General features: G+C 37.5%; 2 protein-coding genes across 2 annotated transcripts; one reads left to right on the top strand and one right to left on the bottom strand.

The window, feature by feature from the left end:
- Positions 1 to 6320: 6320 nt before the first annotated feature.
- On the top strand, positions 6321 to 9809 carry LOC137745599 (uncharacterized). The gene is made up of 4 exons (XM_068485575.1): positions 6321 to 6679; positions 7258 to 7882; positions 8201 to 8477; positions 9531 to 9809. Exons 1-4 carry the CDS (start codon positions 6568 to 6570, stop codon positions 9576 to 9578), a joined length of 1062 nt encoding a protein of 353 aa, XP_068341676.1. The 5' UTR covers positions 6321 to 6567; the 3' UTR covers positions 9579 to 9809.
- A 6535-nt stretch (positions 9810 to 16344) lies between these two features.
- LOC137745449 (transcription factor MYBC1-like) lies at positions 16345 to 18578 on the bottom strand. The gene has a single exon (XM_068485412.1). It carries the CDS (start codon positions 18151 to 18153, stop codon positions 17203 to 17205), a length of 951 nt encoding a protein of 316 aa, XP_068341513.1. The 5' UTR covers positions 18154 to 18578; the 3' UTR covers positions 16345 to 17202.
- Between the last annotated feature and the right edge of the window lie 5034 nt (positions 18579 to 23612).

Consider the following 23612-nt stretch of genomic DNA (forward strand, 5'->3'; position numbering starts at 1 on the left):
TATTCAAATGGCAATGTTTGGAGGCTGTTATTGTAGGAGAGATTTTTTTAGTGTGTCAGGCACCAGCACAATAAGTGTAATCATAATATAATTAGTTGAAAACTTGAAAAAAAATTCAATTAATTATATTATGACACCTGGTATACTAGGCCGTGTTCTTGCATATTGAAAAATTTCTCCTATTTTAAAACGAGTAATTTTTGGTGTAGTTAGAACACGGTCATGTAATTTTACTGTTTCACTTAAATTATAACACATGAATTTGTTTTTCTATTAATATACTCTAGAAGTAGGACATATCAACATTATCATCTATTCTTCTTATAACATACTAGCCTACACGCTCGTGCAGAAGACATTGTTTGAATCATGGCGTGCTACGCACAACTTACATGTTTTAAATGTATTTATTGCGTAAATAGACAAAAGAAAAGTCAAATATTTGAACTAAATGAATAATCTTAGATCATGCTAGAAGAAATCCCTCATAAACCAATTAAAGCAGCTGTATTCACATAATAAAATCGGTCTCTATTGAATTTATATTAAGAATAGAGAAAATAATATTTAATAAATAACTGATTGAATCACATTATTGCTAGCCCATTGTGAGGCTAAGCCCACACCCTCCCCCTTAGTGTAGATAATATCGTTTGTTAAAAAAAAAAAAAAAACATTTGACAACTAATTTAATCATATTATTATTATCCGCGTGCAAAAAACCTTTTTAATAATCGGCATTACACACATCTTAAGATGTTGAACATGTTTAAAAATAGAGAAAATATTATTTAATGAACAACTGATTGAATCATATTATTGCTAGCCCATTGTGAGGTTAAACCCACCCCTTCCCCCTTAGTGTAGATAATATCGTTTGTTCAAAAAAAAAAAAAAACATTTGACAACTAATTTAATCATATTATTATCCGCGTGCAAAATTCCTTTTTAATAATCGGCATTACACACATCTTAAGATGTTTTGAACATGTTTAAAAATAGAGAAAATATTATTTAATGAATTGATTGAATCACATTATTAACTAACCTCTTGAGAGGTACTAATTATTAAAAACAAAAAACAAAAAAAAAATTGTACAAATAAAATTAATTATTAAAAAAATACTATTAAAATGACGAAAATACCTTTACCACATTTGATGCATTCTTTTGGGTTGCTTTTGAAGTTTTTGTTTGAGGGGCATTTTTGTCCAATTGTTTTTGGTAAACTTGTGACACAAAAAAACATTATTCATTTGGCCCTTGGCTTTATATATAAAGATGTAATAATATACTATATGACTTGTATTCTTAATACCCATAAAATGTTTATCTCCCAAAAAGTTAATACAACATTTCTCACTAAGATTTGAGCTTGTTTGGAGCTCGTTCGGTCTGTCTTCCCTTGGAGTGTATGAATCTCATCTTTTGCGAAAAATCTTCTTTTCATTATGCGATTTTTTTTCACTTCTCCAAAAACATTTTGAATTAGAAGACTCATCGTCGAGGCGTCAGGACATGATCTCATGATCCTTCTCCTCTTGCCTTTCTTGCATCTTTTCTCTCGCATTTACTTCATCTCTAGTCTCGTCTTACTCATATGTTAACCTGTCTCATTCCATATCTAGTGCATGTTGGCAAACTAATTCATCAACTATTTTCGAATAATCATTATTCGGAGAACTCCCTCTTATCGCTCTTTTCTTAGCAGTCTTCTTACCAATAGGCCTCGGGTCACTTGGGTTTCTTAGGTCTCCAATGTCACCTCTAACGGCAACACTTTAGTAGTTGACTCGTGCAATGGAGTCTTGTTCAACTCAACTTGTGGACCAATAGGCAGCATGTTGTACTTCAACATATGCTTCACAATGCTCCAACATCCGTGCCTTGTGAATGATTGCTTGTTATCAAGATTGAACCACATTTGTGTAACAAAAAAAAAAAAAAAAAACATTAATTACATTTGAATTTATTAATAATAATATAATAGTATCACATCGCCTGGATTAGTACCACTAGCATAAATTCCTTCCGCTTTTGCAATGGCTTCTTACCAAACTTTCAAATCTTTATGTAGACGTTTGTGCTTACTCGACAGAGATTGCTTGGTCCAGGATGTGCCTTGAATTACCTCGACAAATTGTGCATGAATGTTCTTCCACATATGTTTTAGTCTCATCTCATTTCCAATGATCGGATCATGAGTAAGACACACCCAACCCTGAAGCAAAGCAAGGTCTTCTACGATCAACCATATTGCCTTCTCACCCCTTTTTTCAGACAAAAAAAAAAAAAAAAAAAAAAAAAAAAAAAAAAAAAACAAATTTGGAATGTAGAAAACAAATATTGTAGATTGTAGTAGGATTGAATATTGAGTTGTGATGAAGAAATGAAGAAGATGGTTGGGTATTTATAGAACAACAATATATAAATAAAGAAAATATCATTTTTAATAAAAATAAGTTCTATTTTTTTTTAACCTTTGGATTAATCGTGGCCATTGATTTTTAAATTGATCTAAAATGCATACACCAGATTGTCCCGTGTGTGGCAACAGTAACATTTTAAATTTGTTTACCATCGGAAATCCTACGATCCAGATCATTTGACCGTTAGAAACCCATAAAACTACTAAAATACCCTCGACGTTTCAAAATTCGTAAAAATTTCATCTTAGCTCCGAATTCAATTCCGCTCATGCCCATGCATTCATAGCGATGAGTACTACACGAATATGCTAAAAGAATAATTCATATTTGTTAGACATGATAGCAATGCAAGTCAACCGTTTCTCCATTAGGGGTATTTTCATAATGTTACACCATTAATAATATAAAAACCAATAATTTTGGGATGGCTTATACAATTTGGGCTGGCAGTGGTGGGCCCACCACTTGCCTTTGGTTTATTGGACAACTGAAGATCATTTTTTGGTTTGGAGGGTAACATTGTTGTCATTGCCCTTACCTTCCACCAAGTGGTAGAGATGCTCTAAAAAAGCAATGAATCCTAAAAAGCATATACAAAGTACTCTCTACTTGTCATGTTCCAAATAGCATAATAACACTCCAACAGTACGCAATTAATGTACTTCAAAATTTTCAATATTACCATAGCCCCCGAAAGAAAAACTTCAATAAGGTAGTCTGACTATCGAGATGGTCATATAATCTCATTTATTTAGGTATTGTTTCAGCACACATAAGTCCAATTTTCTGAAAGCTACCTTATTGCCACAGTCATTAGCTCACTGCCAGAACTTTTACGAAAAGAAAAAGACAGTTATCCCGAGAGATATATTCCTCCCTTTCGATATATTACTAATTAGTAAAGATTTTATCGACTTTTGGCTAAATAACTTTATTTTTTAAATTCTTTAAAATAAATAAAATTTTGAACACACATGATTTTCATGGACTTTTTAAAAGTCATAAAGAGACTTTATTCATAGAAGTTGACTTTTATTGTCCTTTTAAAGACTATCAAGAAATGATAAGCAGACTTTTTTAAAATGATATTTTCTATGGACTTTCTGTCACATTAAAGTTTAACGTTAATTTTTGTACCAACATTACAAATATCATAAAACTATATCTGAATATACTTAGATTTGAAAGTCAAACAAAGCCATTAAACTCCATATACAATACAACTCCTAAGATTTTTTATTTTTTATTTTTGGTAAAAGAGAGGATTTTGTGACAAAAAAAAAGTATTATTATTCACACACACTGACACACCCCGACTGAAATCAAGTCGTGTTGGCCGTCATGTGAGGGTGACGTAGCCATGTGCACAGTGCGGAAGCAAAAGATAATAATAAAAGTACGAATAAATAAAAACCAAACTACTAAATAAACTAGTTAAGGTAACACACTAATGTAAGACTACGTGTGATAAACAATATTCAGAGCACAGAAAGCCTATTGCAGTCCAGAGGAACAACACTAACTAAACACACCTAGAGGTGGTCCTACACTAGAGATAATCTGTCAGATATGCCGTGGATTCCTTGTAAGCCACCAAAAGAGCAAACCAAACTAGAACTTGGAGGGGCGCAAAACAGAAAGTGTGAGTAGGCAAAAACAAAGTTTTTCAAAATCATTTCATTATCAAAGTTCTAACCCCCTCACCGTAAAACCTGTATAGCTCCCAGAAAATAGAATATACACATATATCGAAAACATGCTCAGAAATATGCCATGTTGAATGCCTCCACATAAAATGTAAGTAACCCAGGTAATGTCAATCAATGCAAGTAACATGTCAGCCAGAGTTACCTAACGTGACCTGTACGGCTAAATCTAGAGCTCAAATCCCCAACTCACTAACTATACCTGCACACAAGTCGAAACCACCTAAAGTGGTCTGTACGACAGGACTGGGTGTAAATAAATATGCTCAAGTGCTATAATCACGTGAAAAATGGGCGAATAATCGCGGGTCACCTACGAGTCGGAACCACCTATAGTGGTCTGTACAACAGGATTGTGCACCTAACTTGGATCCAAGATGAGCGTGTGGTGCGGGAGGTGAACATCACGTGAAAGACTGTGCCCTACTCTGGGCGGGAGCACTAACATCGAGGGTGCATCTTATGAGCTCTCTATTCATCTCACATAACCACTAATTCACAATCATAAACCATAAACTTACCTGGCACTAACCTGTGTGTCCGCAGCACTAAACATACATATATGCAACTACTAATGTATAAATAAATAGGCAAACGCAATGCCTGACATTTAAAACATATAAACATTCCATTTCATTTTCTGTGAAAAACCACAAGTATATAGGTATATACGGAAAACCAAAAGCCCACTCACTGATATGTGCAAGGGTCGTAACCCCTTTGCCTCGAGTGACTGCGCTCGTCCTCAGGATGGGTCTCACCTATATGCGAAACAACTATAAAAACGTCAATTTAAAGCACATAACCAAAATTAGGTAATAACTTCTCAAACAATGCTCAAATAGGGTGTTTGGATATACCAACGTGATCTACTTAACCTCACGAACATCCTCATATTTTTAAAATAATTTTCCGACCACCCACGCGCCGGCCACGTGCGAGCACGTGCCTGGCACACGTGTGGTAACCCTAACGGTGTTAGGGAATATTCCGTCCAAAAATAGAATATACCGTTAAAACTAACCTAACGTCGTTAACTGCCGTTATGAATATTCCGTTAATCTTAACGGAATATTCCCCTTTCTTCTCCGGCTAGTCGCCAGACTCCGTCACCTTCGCTGTCGCCGGAAACTGGGAAAAACTTCAATTCGTCAAATCTCACTCGTTTCTTAACCAAAATTCACGATTTTTGTATGAAAATGAAGCTTACGAAGAGTAGAACAAAACCTTACCAATTTGGGGACCCAAAACCAACGGAATCTCGCCGGAAAAACCCATGATATTCTGGCTAAACCTGCAACTCACTGAAACTAGGCTTCCCGACGTCCAAAACACTTCAACTTTCTTCCCCGAGCTTCGTGAGAGTGTTCTAAAGCTTCCTATGACCTTAAAAACTCCTAAAAACTTCACGATCATGTGTGCATGAACAGTGCATGAAATATGGGGCTAGGGTTCTCGAGGTTTTTTAAGGTTTCAAGTCTCACAAATGGTATAAATGAACTCAGGAACTTGCAAGGAGTTCGAATCTTACCTTCTAGACGTCGATCCGTGTGTGAAATGTTGGTTTTGAAGTTCGTTCGTACACTTGAGAAGGAGAGAGAGATAGTGTTCGAGACAGATGATGGTACACGAGAGAAGATGATGGGGATGAGGGTGTGTGTTTGGTCCAGATGCAACCAGCCAAACAATAAAATAACCACCCAAAATAACAAATAACTACCAAGGGCAAAATCATCATTTCACACCTGCGGTACAAATAATTCAGGGCAGGCTGTCACACACACATTTTTATTTCTCTTACACTCTTCTCAAAATTTGACTGTCGAATCAAATGAATTGGAGAAAATCAATAACCAAAAATTAATAAGTCTTTGCGTAATAAAATTTGGCAGGCAGATAACACTATAAAAAATAGTGTGGATAAAAATATAAAGAGTTAGGATCGATAAACCAAATTTCTAAACCATATTTGCTACCAAATGATGTGTTTTCAATAAGAAAAAAGCATGTTAATTAATATTAAATAATAATTCAATCATCAACGACCACACTATTTTGTTTATAAAATTTATTCTCCTTAACATTATCGTAATATATAAAACCGCGTATGAAAAAAAAATTAAAATAAAAAAAAAATCTAAAAAGCGATACCTCCCCCCTTATGTTCCCTGTTTAGTTTGTGGGTTGGGGTGGGATTAGAAGGTAGAAACCGAAAGGGTTTCTCATCTCCTCTTTCTCCTCGGTTTCCTTTGTAAATGCCTTCTGACCAATAACACCCGCAGTCCCTCTTCTTCCTCTTTGACCCGCCCAACACTGGACAAGAGAGAAGAAGCGAGGGCAATCCAATTAATCATTACAACCTTCTTTTCTCTTCTATTCTCTTCTTTTCTAGAGAGAGAAGGGAGAGAGAGAAACCAGCTCTTATCCTATCCATGGAATCCTCATCTTCTTCAGCTTTCAGCGATGGCCTTAACCTCAAAGAAGGGTCAATCGTTGACCCTTTCTTGGTCGAGGCTCTCCAGAATCCTCGCCACCGTCTCACCAGTGAGTTTTTTTTGTTTGTTTAATTTTCTCTAATTTTTTATAATCTCTTGTTCTAAACCCTAGTTTAGTGTTGGATTTGATTTTACGTTTGTGCGCTCCTTTTTTTTTTTTTTTTTTTTTTCTGTTTCCGATTTCGTAGTTTTTGGGTCTAAGGGCTTTTTTCTATTTAATTGTATGTGGTTTTGGTTGAATTTGTTGGATTTGAAACCGGGGTTTATTGTTATCTTAGATCTGGGTTTCTTATTGGTACCGCATGATATGACGTTGAATGTTTTCTATTCATGCTGAATTCTTTATTTGTGTAATTTCGGACAGACGATTCCTTTATCCTCCCAAAACATGTTTATGAATAAATATGAATTTGGCCAATTATCTCTTAATTGTTTCTTATCTTGTCAAACCTTGATATGATTAAATCAAATCCCAGAGTAAGCAACATTTAATCTTTATGATTAACCTAGTCGTCGATTGTCCCACTACGCGTGCTCTTTTATGCATTTTTATCCTAGTTTTTGGTAACGGTTTCTTTGAATAGTTTGTTATTTTACTTTTCTAAGCCGGATGTCATTGCTTTTCAGTTTTGCGAATGGAACTTGATATCCAGAGGTTTCTGAAAAGTCCTGATGAGCAGCTGTTTGAGTTCCAACATTTCCCTACATCCTACCTTCGACTTGCTGCACATCGTGTTTCTCAACACTATGGCTTGCAGACTATGGTTCAGGATTGGGGCCCAGATGGTCAAGGGAATAGGATTTTGGTGAGGAAAACAGCGGAAACCAAATACCCAGCAATTCAGTTATCCGAAATACCGGCTAAGCAGTCCGAAAACAATAGACATGAGCAGATTAAAATTGTCATCAAGCCCAGGTCTGATAAAAATAATATGAACGGAACTAATGGAGCTGGGATCAAACGAAGTCCTGTGCGAAGTGTGGAAGAGAGGAAGGAGGAGTACGATCGGGCACGGGCTCGCATCTTTAGCAGCACTAGCAGTTCTGATTCTGATGATACGCCTTTTCAGTCCCTTACAGATGCGAAAAATGCATCTTTTAGCAGGGATGAGAATGAAGGTTTTAGGAACTCTGTGGTTGATACAGAAAAGAATTTAAACGTGAAGGATCTTGGTTCTTCATCTCGAGTTGCCATTTTTAGAGATAGGGAAAAAGACCGTACTGACCCAGATTATGATCGAAGTTATGAAAGGTAGGCGTCTTTCTATTATATCAAAGTTGATGTGAGAACTTTGCAGATGGTTTCTCTCAACCTAATAAGGACACTACAGTCTTTGCACTGCTATATCACGTGTCCTTTCTGTTACCTTTCTATTTCTTGAAATGCTTGTAAACTTTGATCTGGTTACCGCCGGCTATCACGTTTTCATATCTTGTCATTGTGGAACTCTTTGTTTTATGACATACAAACATAATAGATTTTACATTCTTGGCAAAGTAATATATACAATTTTGTTTTGGAAATAAATAAATTATTAACTGAAAATGTTTAATTACACTACTGATACAGGTACGTCAGGAGTCTTCCTACCAATCAAGGATTTAACTTGGCACCTTACAATATGCAAAAGGGTCAACCTCAGTTTTTGCAGTACGATGCTGTTTTCTCTCAGAGGCCAAGACCTCAAGCTTCAATTGGTTACGGGCCTCGTTCGACCCCATCTATGAGCCCTTTTTGTGCTGTGGGATTCAATCAGACATCTAGCGATGCTACATACTTGCAGTGGCCAAGTGCTTCAATGATGTATGCGCATTCATATGATCAATTTAGGCAAGCTGTTATTCAGGTAACCAAACTTAATACAGAAAATGGTTTGTTTGGAATAAATTACAGACAGCTTTAATGTTAAGTTTTTGAAGTTTTGTTGTACTTTAAACTTGCATGTTTCCAAATAGCTCCTCTTTTCCATGGGTTTTTAATTATTTCAATTTTTTTTCTCGTCTTTCAGTTCAGTTGATACTAGAACATGATATCCCTTTAAGTGGTGTTACGTCTCTTTCAAATGTATTGTTAATTAGTGCACAAAACTGAACTGTTTTGAAGTTTCAAGAATCGGTAGGAATTTTGAGGGTGCACCACAGGAAAATCTGTGACAGAAATGCACGCCGTATGTGTGTTTGGTGGAAGTGTAAAGTGGCTTACACCTTTTTCCGTGGCTGTACACGTTTGGTGCAGAAAGGCACACCCTCTTGCCTTTGTCCCTGGTGTACATTTCATGGGTGTTGTATCATTGAATATTAATCTTTAAGCTAAAACGGCTGCGTCTTGGTTTACTCTTAAAGAAAAATTGAGACATTACCCTAATTCTTTAGCCATTTTCCCTTCTCGATGTCTATTGCACTGCTGGCAGCTTCCTAATGTCATAGTGCGGCTGGGGCTTCATCATACCTTTTGAAAGCCTTTTTTACACTTTCGTTTTGATTGTTGTTAGTTGCCAGAAGCAAAGGTGATTCATCCCTTTGTAGTTTTTAATTTTCATTTTTTGGCCTTGGAGAAATACATGGGATATATGGATATAGGGAAGTGAAGGAAGCATAGTGGGAGAGATGTAGAAGAAATGTATAAGGAAACGCACACTAAAAAAAAAAAATTTAAGTAGTTTTCTCACCCAAGATTTTGTTTCGTTCATTCATTCTTTATTTCTTTCCCCCTCTCCTGTCACCCTTTGTCATCCTGCATTTCTCCCATATGCATTCTTCATATCTCCAGCACAAAAAAAAGTGATTAATCAGGCCCTTAATTTGGGCTATGAGGCATTTAACGGAATACTACCTGTGTTTGTTTGTTTGCTGTGCATATCCTTTTTCTGCGATTGAATGTGCGTATGGTTTCTTTGCAGGCTCCATTCTGTCACCATCCCCTGAGCTTTCATTCACAAAACCATTAATCTACGTTTAGGCGGGGACTTTACAACGGAGGTGCAAGCAGAATTCTTTATTCTTCCAGGATTAAACAGAGTTAGGTCATTGTACTAAGACTTGGTGCCACACAAGCTTGTTCCCTCCCGTTGTAGTTTGTGGTGGTGTCTACTATTTTTGATCTTTTATATTAGCCGAGGACTCTATTGTAATGTAATGACTCCTTATTTGACGATTGCCGAGCAACATTATGATTTTCATTTGGTGAGCCCACCTCCTTGTGATAACTCTAAATTATGTGTTCTCATTTTATTTGCATTGAGTTGTTCAATTTTTTTACGAGCTCGGGTTGGTTCTTGTGATGCTTCTCGTACAAGTTGAGCTCGAGATTCAGGACATGCCGATTCTAAGCGTTTTCAGCGTGTTTGGTTCTTCAATTAAATTTGCAATTTGATGCTGATTTAGATGTAAACTAGCTATTAGTATCCGCGTGATGCTGCGGATTTATAAACAGGATCAAATAGTGTGTATGCAGAGCAGCAATTCGGAGAACAGAGATAAACATCACAGTTATTCATTGGACTGCGGCAGTTCCATCCATCTTTGGATCAGAAGGATCACATCCAGATACAAAAATTCAGCGGATGCTGTCATATGGAGTTAATAGTCCTATGCGCTCTGAAAGCTAAACCAGCATTTGCATACAAAAAATTAGGAAATGCTGGTCTATGGAGGTGCAAAAAATGTTGTCTAATTCTGAGCAGAAAAATATATTTGCAGGCCGTAAATCATTTTAACGAGTGTTTTACAGATGCTTTGCACAAAAACATATCATCCTGCAAAACATCTCATCTATACCACCAATTATAACGTGTGTCAAAACGTTTCACAGATGCTTTGCACAAAAACATAAAGGACAGGAACCTAATACAGTAAAATCACATAATGATAAAACAGTGGAGTATTTTATACCAAGTAATGTAAAAAGATAGAAAAAATGGGTTTCAATTAAATGAGCTACCCCGGTAACTTGACTTTTAAACTTGTAAACACAACAACAATCGGCAAAGACAACGTCTCTACCGATAAAGAACAAAAAGTTTATGCAACATCTACCCATAACGTAACACGCAACTCTTCTTTTCTATGCACAAAACAAATGAGAAACAAAGGTTGAAATTTTTTGCCACCCTAACAAAAGAAAGGCTGTGAACAATTTAGAACTGCATTGATGAAAACAAAGGAACAACCTGATATTCTCAATGTGTAGGTCACACTTGTGTGCTATTCTCTGATTAATCTATTGTGGTTCCAAATGCTGGACCGCAGTTATATGGCCAATCACATCTTACAATTTAATACGTTAACACAAAAAGCTTGTCAACATTCATTTCACAGAAAAAGAACATAAATGTTTTTAATTCATGCACACATGCGCGCGCGCACACACACATATGCAAAGACAGATATACACATATTAACATTACTTGTAAGAATTTCAACTCTCTTGAGACGGGGATAGAGCGTGTTAAAATCATGGAGAAAGAACTGGTGTCGAGGGATGGGTGGAAACACACTAGAGAGTTTTTTGAACATTGTTTTAGCAATGAATATAACCTGGTTATCGTGCGGCACACTTTATGCTACCCTCTGATTCTAATAATGCGAAAATTCATGATCTCGTCGCAACCGTCAGCCTCAATCTTTGAAGCCACAACTTCATAATCAATGTCCAACGTAGAGGCTTCAACTGCATTGTTCTTCACAATCGACCACGCCCGAAAAAAAAAAAAAAAAAAAAAAAAAAAAAGGGGAAAAAAAGAAAAAGAGAGTTAAAAAGGTAATCAACAAACAGACGATAAGAAATATTATATTTTGATATAGGCAGATTCAATTGCCACAACAGGCAAATACACTGACTGAAAAAATAGCTGAACTATGTGAACCAAGATTTATAAAACACATGACACGTGAAAAAATCGAACGCAAAAAATATAACAATCTAAATACAAATTAACAAACTAATAATTGGGAAAAAAAACCATGACACAACTATTACTGTTATAATCCCTAATTAAAATGATAAGACGATGACCACTCACGGTTTCATCAACCAAGATATAGTGCAGTGTCGCGTATTTCTGAACAGTTCCGATAATGCTAGATTTCCATACCCTACACGCACGCATCTTTATTTTGTCCGCTTTTAGTGTACAGATGCAATTGAGCAATAGAGGCCACCTCTACGCCTTCCATTTAACCTGCCCAAAGCGAATACAAATTTTACAAACTCATGAATCACCGTAATACAAATTCGAAAACAAATATGAGAGTAAGGAGTGATTTGTTCCATTCCTAATTCAGCAAATTGTTAAATAATTTCCAACATCACTGTTACAAAATTGACAGCCACAGTATAAACTGCCAACTCCCAAAACACAAAGGACTCCAAAAAGAAATAACCCAGCTAAAAGCAATTTAAGAACTAAATTTCACAAAAAAAAATGCACTCGACATTACGACAGCAACACAAGCCAACACATGTTAACAGATGAGAGATACAACGACTATTATCGAACTGTCAACATTTTACGAAAGCAACAAGGCAGTCGTTGCAAAACCCAAACTCCAAAAGACGCTAGATATTACAAAGACTAAAACATTAGTTACAAAAAGCAGGGTCAAGGAGATAATCAACAACTTTCCCACACTGCAAATGCAAGGCTCCAAGGCAAATGAGGGACCTTTCAGCTACAGTACAAACTAAGGAGAGACTTTTTAGATACAATACAAACCCTGAAGACTCAAATTTTCTGCATTGATCATCGCTCTCGAGAAGAGCCACAAAAGACGTACCAAAGTGCCAACTCCTTCACCGCCAAAATCAAACCTCACACTTTGTTGTTTTCATACACCTTTGGAGATCAAATTAAAAGATCAATTTTGTAAATAATTTACTCAAAAGATTGTAATCCTAAACATTCATTTAATAAAAATTTATTATTTTGCAGACGTATTATTGTTTCAATCAAACAAGAACGTTTGAATTTTCAACCAAATTTAAATAATAGAATATATAAAACATAAACAATAGAATGCAATTCTTGAAGACGGTCAAACATAAACATAAACGTCTCTTCTATCTTTCTTTGATGTTGGAACCCAATGTCTCAATTTTTTTTTCTATTGGTTTAAACAAAAGATATTATCTATACCAGAGAAGTGGAGGAATAGATTAATCCTCACAATGAGCTAGCAATAATATGGTTCAAATTTATCTTTGACGATAATCGAATTTAAAACCTCTCATATACAAGCAAAGAGGAATATCACTACACCGTAGTACTAAGTGGTCCTTAATTCTTTCTTTTAGTTTTATTGTTTCTTACTTTCTTCGTAAAAAGGAATAAACCATGGCCGAACAACATTCGCGACCAGATCCTAATTTCTTGTCCAAACTCGATATGTTTCACTTTTCTCCAACCCCAACATTACATAGTTCATCCAATCAGTTAATTTAGACACAAAATGTTAGATCCCACATTGCCCGGGGAAGAGGATCCTCTATGCCTTATATGTACATGCCCACCTTCATATAGCATGAGGCCTTTTGGGAGCTCACTGGCTTCGGATTTCATCGGAACTCTAAAGTTAAGCGAGTTCAGGCGAGAACATTCCCAGGATGGGTGACACACTGGGAAGTTCTCGTGTGAGTTTCCAAAAACAAAACCGTGAAGGCGTGGCCAGGGCCCAAAGCAGACAATATTGTGCTACGGCAGAGCCGAGACTAGGATGTGACAATTTAGTATCAGAGCAAATTTTTGGCCGAGTGTGCCGACGAGGACGTCGGGGCCCTAAGGGGGTGGATTGTAAGATCCCACATCGCCTAGGGATGTGGATCTTGTAAGCCTTATATGTATATTTTCATCTTTACCTAGCACGAGGCCTTTTGGGAGCTCATTGGCTTCGGGTTCCGTAGGAATTTCGAAGTTAAGCGAGTTCACGCGAGAGCAATCCTAGGATGGGTGACCCTCTGGGAAGTTGTTCGTGAGTTCCCAGAAACAAAACCGTGATGGCATGGTCAGGGCCCAAAGCTGACAATATCATGCTACGGTGGAGTCGAGCCCGAGATGTGGTGTGGGCCCGGGTCGGGATGTGACACAACACAAAGTAAAAACTTATGAATATGAGTTTGAATTACAAATTTAATGCAGGGAGCACTGTTTTAAAAATCCCCGCCTAGCGCCGCCTAGGCGCTAGACGGTTGGCAACCGTCCTGATTAATTTCTCAGCATTTGAAAATTAAGAAATGGTGCCTAGACTTGCTGGGGCGCCAGCCTAGACCACTTAGGCACCCGCCCAGACCCGCCTAGATTGCGACTCACTTAGGCAGAAAATAGATAACTTTCATTTTGCATTTATTTTTTTCACTAAATTGTAAGAGACTTGTTGAATACTTAAATGAGCACACATTATATGCTTGTTCCCCATTTTTTCATTATGTTCCAATACTTCATAATATATGTGTCATTCTATTTTGTAGTTTATGATGAAATTATATATATTTTAAGTATAAATAGACACTTATTTACATGAAATATAATGGATTTAGTTAAATCCGCCTAGTCCGCTTACGCGCTCGTCTAGACCCCACCTAGCCACCTAGGCACTAGACCCCAACTCGCCGCCTGACTAGCGCCTAGCGTCTTTTAGAACCTTGGCAGGGAGCAACATAGCGGGAAATAAAATGTTGGAATTAATATAAATTAAACAAGAGTAAGACACTTAAAATAAGTTTACAACTCAAATTTCAATATTACAATTCAAACAACTTCTACATCTCTTTTTTGTGTTATAAATACATATATTTATAGGCTTATAAATACATGTATTATATCTCAAAAAATGCATGCATTTCACGCTCTGATACCAACTAATTCAGGGAGCAACGTGGTGGGAAATAAAATTCTAGAACTAATGTGAATTAGAATGAATAGATATGAGAGATAGATATGATCCACTATCTTCAAGTGTGAGGGGAGACCTCAAAACCACAAACCATGTCTCTAGTACTAGCCTACAGCGTAGACAACTATAAATAAAGTAACAACTCTTAAACAAGAGCAAGGCATTTGTAATGAGCTTACAACTCAAGCTTCAATATTATAATTCAAACAACTTATATCTCTCTTATGCCTTAAAAATACATGTATTTTTAGGCTTACAACTTAAAGTGAGGAACATGAAAACACAAATGAAATAAAAGGAAATTTAGATTAAATATCAATTTTAATATAGGTTTTAAAGGAAAATATAACTTTAAGGAAAACTACCACAAATGAGGATCCTCTCCGGATCTTCTTTGTGAGGATCCCGAGGATTTCCACATCGTGTCCATTTATCGTATATCATGCGGCCAATTTTCGTCAAGTACTATTCATGTTTAATTTTAAATAAAAATATTTAAAATGATTTCTGACCGCACAATGTACAATAAACGAACACAATTTGAGAATTCCTAAGAACCTCACAAAGAGCATCTGGATAGGATCCTCATTCAACCACCACTCCCTTCCCATTCTATTTGGATAAAGCACAAAGACATTTCTATTTTTGTCCAAATTGCACATGACCGACATTCTACCAAGGTGGTAGTGCCATAAATTGTCGTCAACCACCATCATTGTGGCCGAAATTCTTTTCCGGTCATCGAAAAATTTGAAGTCCCTAAACAACATGTACAACTTTTTCATCTTCAATTATGTTTTGTTGTGTGAGTTTATTGTTTTTTATTTTATTTAATGTATACACAATTAAATTAGGCCAAGCAGCCCAAAAGTCTTCCACAATTCTGATTCCACGTAGATCTAGTGAACTTCCATAACCATCCACATCACAAACCACTCAGCAAGCTCTATTAAGTGACTTCAGCTCATTTAAGCGTGGCGTATGCATGGCGTGACTTGTGATAAATATTTGTGATTTGTACGACCTTGGCGTTCAATAAGGTATTGTTTATTGGCAGGCATGTTTATAAATTTGCATACTCTTCATTTCGTACTTTATGCATAGATAAAAGCTTGGCTTGTGACGCTTTCACAACGATTGAGCTTTTGGTCATGCTTGGGTTTGTAGGTGATATTTTTAGGCTCCAACATTAGTCGAAAAATCGTGTTACGATTGTGCAACAATCATGTAATTATTGTGAATTATATTTAGTATTTATAGAATTATTTTGGTTGACTTTTCCATAGGTAGCTAAACTATAAACATGATGGTTTCAAGGCGGTTTCACTCAATGGCCAAGACCTTTCTTTCTTTCTTTAATTAAGCACTCTGAAATATATATAGCATCAAACTGTGTGAAAAAGAATCCACACATAAACGAGCAGCGGATCAACAAGCCCAGCCACGGAAGTTTTTCTGAAGGAATACATGCATTCAAGGAAGTTGCAGCATACCAAGGGGAGTAAAGAAGCACCAGTTAATAATTCAAGCTTCTCAGAGGTTCACCGTCACATTCGGTTTTAACAATCTAATAAATCATACGAGGAAGGCAAGATGGAACTCCGAAATATCATCGCATTGATGTACCTGTCTAAGTTAGAGTTATGGGGTGTAAAGGAGAGTTTCAGATGTGAATTTACCTCCATTCAACACCTGTAATTTCTTCCTTATCTCATGAAAGAAGCTTGCACTCATAAAACACCTTCCATCCACCACCCCGATTACAACAGAGACGGAAAGAAATTACAGACCCCTAATAAAGCACCAACGAAAGATGTAGAGCCAGAATTAAGATAACCTTGTAATAAAATCAGAATTGTTTCAACAGACCCCTAGCATCAGGGGGTTTAAGTTGTCCACAAACATACACATTAAGTAAAACTTACCTCTATATGATACTAAACTCAGAGATACAAGGCATAACTCCCAAAAGCCAAGAAAAGCGGTGCCAAATGTGTTCAAACACAGTTACCAACTGCATCTTTAGATATCTAGAGAACCTAAGGAGCACTTGCTAGCATTATTTATCCTCGTTTGCAAAGCTCAAAATTAATCAACTGTTGCTTCTCCCACTCCTACCAGGCTACCAGCCATACCAATAAGAAAGCCTTGCCAGCAAGAAAACTCTGAGTTGAAAGAAAACCCAGTTGATACCTTATATAACAAGGTAGAAACGAACGTCTAAGAAAGCTGGATTCATCGACCATCATCATACCACTACAATTTTTACCAAAGAAGAGCTTGAATTAATGTCGCTCGAATGATATCACAATCATTATCCCCCCAGATATAGATTAGAGACTGCAACCAGCAACATACTTACACAAGTAGCACTCCAGAGAAAACCTAACACTACTGAACTCGTAAGGATAGCGAAACAAACCCCCGAGGCAACAAATGAATAATAACCTGAAATTTTGGATCTGCAAAAAGGATTCCCAGATCTCATCTGAAGCCCAAACGACCCGCTAACACAACAAGGGAATCTAGTGTATCAAAGCTCTAACAAATACAACCAGACACCAATTTTCACATGACCCAGAAATTAAAATGAACTTAGCGGTAGAAAGATGGAATGACAAGGTAAAAAAAAAAGAAAAAAGAAAAAATGAAAAAAGGAACAAAGTGATGACATTTACCCAAAATTCAATCATCCCCAGTTGGAAATAGAGTAAGAACTTTCCTGCCACCAGTTGCATTTGCTGATTCCAAGTCCTCTACATAGCCTGGCACTGAATTGTGCAGCGGTGCCCCCATCCTATGAACCGGCTGTGACGACTGCCTCGCCAAGAATGGGTGCTCAAGTTGCCCGTTTGGTGGCGACCCAAAATGCCCTACCTGCCTGTGGTACTGCGGATGGGCTGCCACTGCCGCTGCAATCTGCTGCTGCTGCTGCTGGTGATGGTGGTGCTGCTGCAGAGCCACCGGCACAAACGGCAAGAAATGCTCGGAATTGGGCCGGCCCCCAGGGTGCGGGTGCAGGAAATGAGCCGGAACTGGGGAGCTGGCGAACAAATGATCGGTGGCGGGGTCGGCAGAGGCGGCCAAGCCAGCGGCACCCCCGCCGGCACCACCTGCAGAACCTCCAGACAAGCCCTGCATCCGCTTGAGATAAAGACGATACTTCTGCAGATGGCTGGCAACATTCTCGCGGGTGAGGCCGTCGACACTCATGAGCTGCATTATGGTCTTGGGGACGGCGTTCTTGATGCCGAGGTGGGCGACGGCGTCAACGAAGCGCTTGTGGAGCTGGGGGGTCCAGACGAGGCGAGGGCGCTTGAGGGTACGGGCGGGCTCATCGCCGGCGGCACCGGAGCCCAAGTCAGCGGAGTCGGCGAAGTCGGCGGAGGAGTTGGGGTGGGTGGGCGTAGCGGGAGGGAGGGAATTGGGAGGAGGAGGAGGGGGAGGGGGTGTGTGGGGGGGTTGAGGTTGGGGTTGCGATTGGGAATGGGGAGGAGGAGGGTGTTGGTGGGAGATGTCAAAGGCGAGGGCAAGATCAGGAGTGATAAGGGTTTGGGATAAGGGCATGAGTTCCTCAGCAGAAGGCAGCTCTTCTTCCCACCTTGAGAACCAATTCGACTCATCATCTTCCCTCATTATTAAATTCAATACAATTCAATGGGAAATCAGTCACGCAGTCAGTGAGTGGGTGAGGCCTCGGATGATTGATCCGATCGCCTCCTCCTTGGATCTCTAAGAGACAGACTCACAGCAGCTCACTTTCGCTACTTTGCTAGTGCCTACTGTATGGTAGAGGAGAGAGAGAAGTTGAGGGATTTGGATTTGGGATTGATTGATGATCGATGATTGATGATTGATGAGGTTAGGAGGAGGACGGAGGAGAGAGGAAAGAGGAGAGAGGTTCGAGGTGGATCCTGTTTTCTCTTTGTTTCTTGTTCCTGATTTTTATTTTTTTTTATTTTTTATTTTTATTTCTATTTTCCGGATTTGGAGGAGAGATAGTGAGTGTTACAAGAAGCCAAAGATCTAGACTTGACATTATTTCTTATTTATACTCTTGATACTACGGTCAAATAATATTATTTTTTATTTATAAATAAGAGTTTTTAAGTTTGATTCTTATTAAAAACGAATTTAAATCATATTATTGTTAGAGCTTAATATACATTGCTACCTTACCTTAGTTTATAGTGCGCAAGATTGTCGAGATGGACGCTCTCCTGTCATTCCACAGCCAGCCAGAGCAAGTGGTAGTAGTACTTAATTACCCGCTCTTTATGGTGAGTTACACAATTTACTCGCATCCTTAGGACAAGAGAAAATTGTAGAAATTGTCTTTCAACTTCAACCCAATTGAAGCAATGGTTCTTCACTAAAATTTCATGAACATTGCTCCCTTAACTCATCAAAACATGCAGTTATGATCCTTTTCACAACTCCGTCAAAATGAGTCATGTCGGATTGCTATAATTTGGTTAAAGTTAAGAGACCATTTCTCCAATTGTGTTAAAGTTGACTTACCTTTTTTTCTCTTTTGGTTTTCCATATTTGTCTCTTGATTCAGCTTTTCGTGCGCAGCATGTGACTTGTTTTTACAGAAGTTCTACCAAAGTTGACAAAAATGACCATAGTTGCATGTTGTGATGAGTTAAGGAACTAATGGTCATGAATTTTCATTTGAGAGACCATTACTCCAATTGGATTAAGATTGAAGAACCATTTCTACAAGTTCTCTTAGGACAAGGGCACATTGCATTTGCGATTTCGAGCATAGTTAGATCATCTCCTTTGTAGGCAAATAAAATAGGTAAAATTATATTATAATGGTTAACGCGACAAGTTACTTACTCAACTATCTCGTAAAAAAAAGTATCACTCTAATGATAGTCAAACAAACTAGGCAAAATTTTATTTTATTACACTTTCACTTTAGAAATTTAAATTTCACCACTTCACGCCCTAAAATTCAAATTTTACTCCCCCTTGAATTATATTTATTGCAACTAGCATTAGCCCACACACTTTGAATGTGAAGCATTTTTTTTTTTCAAAAATATATATGGGAGAGAAATGTGAAAAAAAAATTGTGGAAGTGGAGAGAATTTATATTTGTATTTTATAAAATCGGAGATTTGCTATGATACATTTGAGTGAAGGAAGAAAAACAACAATAAAACTTTATTTTTGTAAAATTTACATTACTGTCTATGATTTTATTTTGTTAAAAAAAAACCAAATTATATTTTCCTGATAATGTTTTTTATTAATCTGTAGCTTATGTGTTCTAAAAGAAAGAGTATTGTAGCTAAAATATTGAAATTAGTCATTAAATAAAAGAATCGCAAATTTCAATCCCCTCCCCTCTCCCCACTGTCCCTACCATCTCATATGCATGAGGGCGTTACTAAATTCATAACTGCAATCTATCCAACTTCATGAATGATGAATAATGGTACAAGAATTATTGAAAAATATGGTATGCAATAATTCTTCCCATCTTTGTGGAGATTACTTATAACTTCATTTTTTCATTTGATAGGAGCATATTTAGGCAACTTAGTTGGCTTGTTCTTGTGCATTTACGTTGTTATTTCTTAGTTCTTTAAGTCTTTTAAGTTATTTTCGTATGTTTTCAGGTTCTAAGGGCTAAAGGAGCAAAGAAGTGCATTTTGGGTCTTTTGGAGCACTATTGGGCTAAGGATGGATAGCTTATGCTTGGAGCCAAAGTGTTGGATGAAATTGAAGGCCTTGTATGCACTTGAGGACACAAAACAATGGCCCTAACCCAATTACACAACCTTGCCATGGGCTTAAACCATATTTCCCTTCCCTTGCCATGCAAACCGCCCTATTTTAGGCCTATTCTATGTACTTAAACCCTAGCGCTTTAACCTTGCAGCCCTATTCTAATTTATTCACTTCCATATTCTTCTTTAATCCACATGCATTCATCATCATTCACCCTACCTTGCAATTCCACAAAACACATCCCATTGTCGTGGCTTTCCATCTAATTTCAGCCATCCCACTTCATCATTGCAGCCACCATTCCCCCTAGTTGTCAATCACATGCTTTCCCATTCTATAATTCATCCACATGCATCTTAAATCATTCACTCACAAGCTTTCCCAACAAACAATTCAGCCACATGCATCACAAACACACCTTGTCGTGCATCCCTTGCATTTCTAGCATTCCCATTTGCATTTTCAGCTTTCCACCAACCAACCTAGTTGTCATTCCACATGCATTCCCTTCTTTAATCATTCCTAGCTGCCATTCACATGCTCTCCCATCCATTCTCTCCCTATAAAACCATGCAATGCATTCATACAAACCATTTTTCCATTCACCACAAAACAATCACACAACACACCAACACAAAATCCCCCATTCTTGCCGTGCATATCCCTTCCATTTTCTGCATATTTTCTCTTCATTGCAGCCACTCCAACCACTCCTCATCCCCCCAAAACCTATCCTTAGACCTTGTGCCGCAACGAAGAGGAAGAGAAGAGGGCCTAAACGTTCATACAATTCAAGTTTGAGTTGTTGGAATGTTTAGGTGTTTCTTTGATTTCAATGTTTAATTTCAATTCTCTTTGTCTTGTACGTATGAGGAACTAAACCCCCTTTAGGTAGGGAGTGATTCGAAACCATGTTTATGCTTACAATATGAATTGATTACCTTTGGTTGGAATTTCATAAGTTGTGGATTCAATTTGTTTAACCGTTTGATTGATAACTTATTTATGTATGTTTATTGAGAGTGCACGCTTAATTTTCATGCATGAATATGACGCTAGAATATAAGTGAGTTTCACCTAATAGTTATGAACTTATATTCACAAGTAGTGGAGGTTGCTTATAAACAATCGCGTTAAATGAATTCTTGGCACTAGTTTCATGCTCATCATAGTAACGAAGGCCTCGTCAACACTTATAGTTTTCATAATGCTTAATGATTTTTGATTGTATCTTTATTGTGCTTTTCACGTAAAGGACTTTTGGAGAATGTTGTGAATTGCGTTGCGCAAACCCATCCAATTCATTAACTTAAGGAGAACTTGACGGTTAATTTAAGCGGACCTAATTAACCCGGGGTGTTGAGTTTCATAATTTATCGAAAGACCAACTGAAAATCAATCTTGTATGCAAGTGTAACATGTGTGGAGAAGAACCCCTTGGCTATTCCATCATCCATTAATTCATCACAATTTGTTTTACAATATGTTTTAATTATAATCTGTCCATTTAATTTAATCTCGTCCAAACACATTCCCCCCATATTCTGTTGAGTCGTAATAATTCGTATTTGTTTTTATTTTTGTGTCTTTAAGCATTTGGAGTCATAAACACTTTTAATTTCGTCCAAATCAAGTTCTAGTTTCTCTTTGAGTCAATTTGATTGTTTTAGGCAGTTTGAGTGTTTCAAAGCTGTTCTGAGTCATAGTAGTCTTGTTAAGAGTCTTTACGTTTAGTTTTTATGTTTTTAAGTCAATTCAAAGTAGATTAGCACCCCTAGTTAATCCCCGGTTAGAACGATCCCTACTTACATCATTACTATAATTGTCACAAATAGGGTTTAATTTGTGTGCGTATAAATCTCGCATCAAATTTTGGCGCCGTTACCGGGGATTAGCAAATTTGCTAATCCCTTGGATTGTTCGTTTCTATTATGTATTTTAGTTTTAGTTTTTGATTTGTGTTTTGTTTGTTGATTTTAAGTACTAGAGAAGCACAACATGACACTTGATAATGCTTCTCTTTTGTCACAGCTCATGGAAAGGTCCCAAATGCAAAGCGTTGGTACATTTGATCTTCAATCAAGGAATAACGTGTTTTCCAATACTTACAATTCGGATTGGAGTGATCATTCAAACTCTATATGGTGGGAACCTCAAAATGTTCAACAAGAAGGATATTGGCATCCATATGAGGAGTTTTATTCAAGACCTATGCACCCACCACAACCTCATATTCAATATGCCCAACCAAACTCAAGTTCGTCAATAGATTATAATCAAAAGCTTAATGAATTAATTTGTTTGGTGCCGGGCTCACAAAATCAAGACAATGAGGCTCAACAAGGAGGATATTGGCCGCCATATGAGGAGTTCTATTCAACGCCTATGCAGCCACCACAACCTGCCCAAAGCAATGTAGGTAATTCAAGTGATAATGATAAGATTTTTCAATTACTTACTACTTTGACGCAGGGAGTCCAAACTCAAAACAAAGAGAGCCAAAATCAAGACAAAAGGTTGGACCACTTGGAAAAGCAAATTGGGCAGATCGCGGAGTTCGTAGGACAGTTTCGAGACCAAGGCGAACTCCCTAGTTCAACCATTGCAAATCCGAAGGGAGGATTTGAAACACCTTTGCCGGAAGCACCTATTGCTCCTACGCTATCTAATTCAAGTAAGGTTGTTCCAAATTTAATTAGTTCTAACCCCATTCCACCTAATGTCCCTATTTCTTGCAGGTTCATGAATTCCAAGGAAGAAGAAAGTGAAAAAGACATCTTGGAAGCCCTTCCAAAGGTGAAAAGTAGGGAATTTCATGAATTCATCAAAGAGGACGTTCTTGAGATAAACAACCCCAAAGAAGTTGAATTTTATGACACAAGACAAGGACCAATCCTCACATCAAATCTGACCAAGTGCAAAGTCCCTGAAACGTTCAAAGAAGGGGTGTTTATTCTTGAGTTCTTATTGGATCACATAAGTAAGCCACCTCCTCCAATTTCAATTTTCTTTTATACTAACATGTTGTTAATGATTCAGGCATCCAATCTTGAATTTAAACCATTACCGGATCATTTCAAGTATCACCTTCCATTCAAAGATCAATTCCATGCCGTTTGATTCAAAAAAAAAAAAAAAAAAAAAAAAAAAGAAAAATAAAAGAATGTAACTTTCACAAAGGTTGTTTGCTTGAAGCCCCACTACTTGGCAAAACTCTCGGAGCGGGAGGCATCGAAGCGGGAGGCATCGAAGCAGGAGACATCGGAGCTAGATCATTCGAGGCCACAATACTTGGTGGAACACTGGATGACCCAGGAAAAAGGTGCCTCTGGAGATAAGCCGCAAGC

The sequence above is a fragment of the Pyrus communis genome, chromosome 9 (assembly GCF_963583255.1).
Source record: "Pyrus communis chromosome 9, drPyrComm1.1, whole genome shotgun sequence".
Classification (NCBI taxonomy): Eukaryota; Viridiplantae; Streptophyta; class Magnoliopsida; order Rosales; family Rosaceae; genus Pyrus; species Pyrus communis.

Excerpts from the sequence above, each read along its gene's own strand:
- LOC137745599 (XM_068485575.1), top strand. The coding sequence starts at position 6,568 with ATGGAATCCTCATCTTCTTCAGCTTTCAGCGATGGCCTTAACCTCAAA. Across the intron at positions 7,883-8,200 it reads TATGATCGAAGTTATGAAAG|GTACGTCAGGAGTCTTCCTA; the intron begins GTAGGCGTCTTT and ends CTACTGATACAG. Across the intron at positions 8,478-9,530 it reads TTAGGCAAGCTGTTATTCAG|GCTCCATTCTGTCACCATCC; the intron begins GTAACCAAACTT and ends GTTTCTTTGCAG.
- LOC137745449 (XM_068485412.1), bottom strand. The coding sequence starts at position 18,153 with ATGAGGGAAGATGATGAGTCGAATTGGTTCTCAAGGTGGGAAGAAGAG.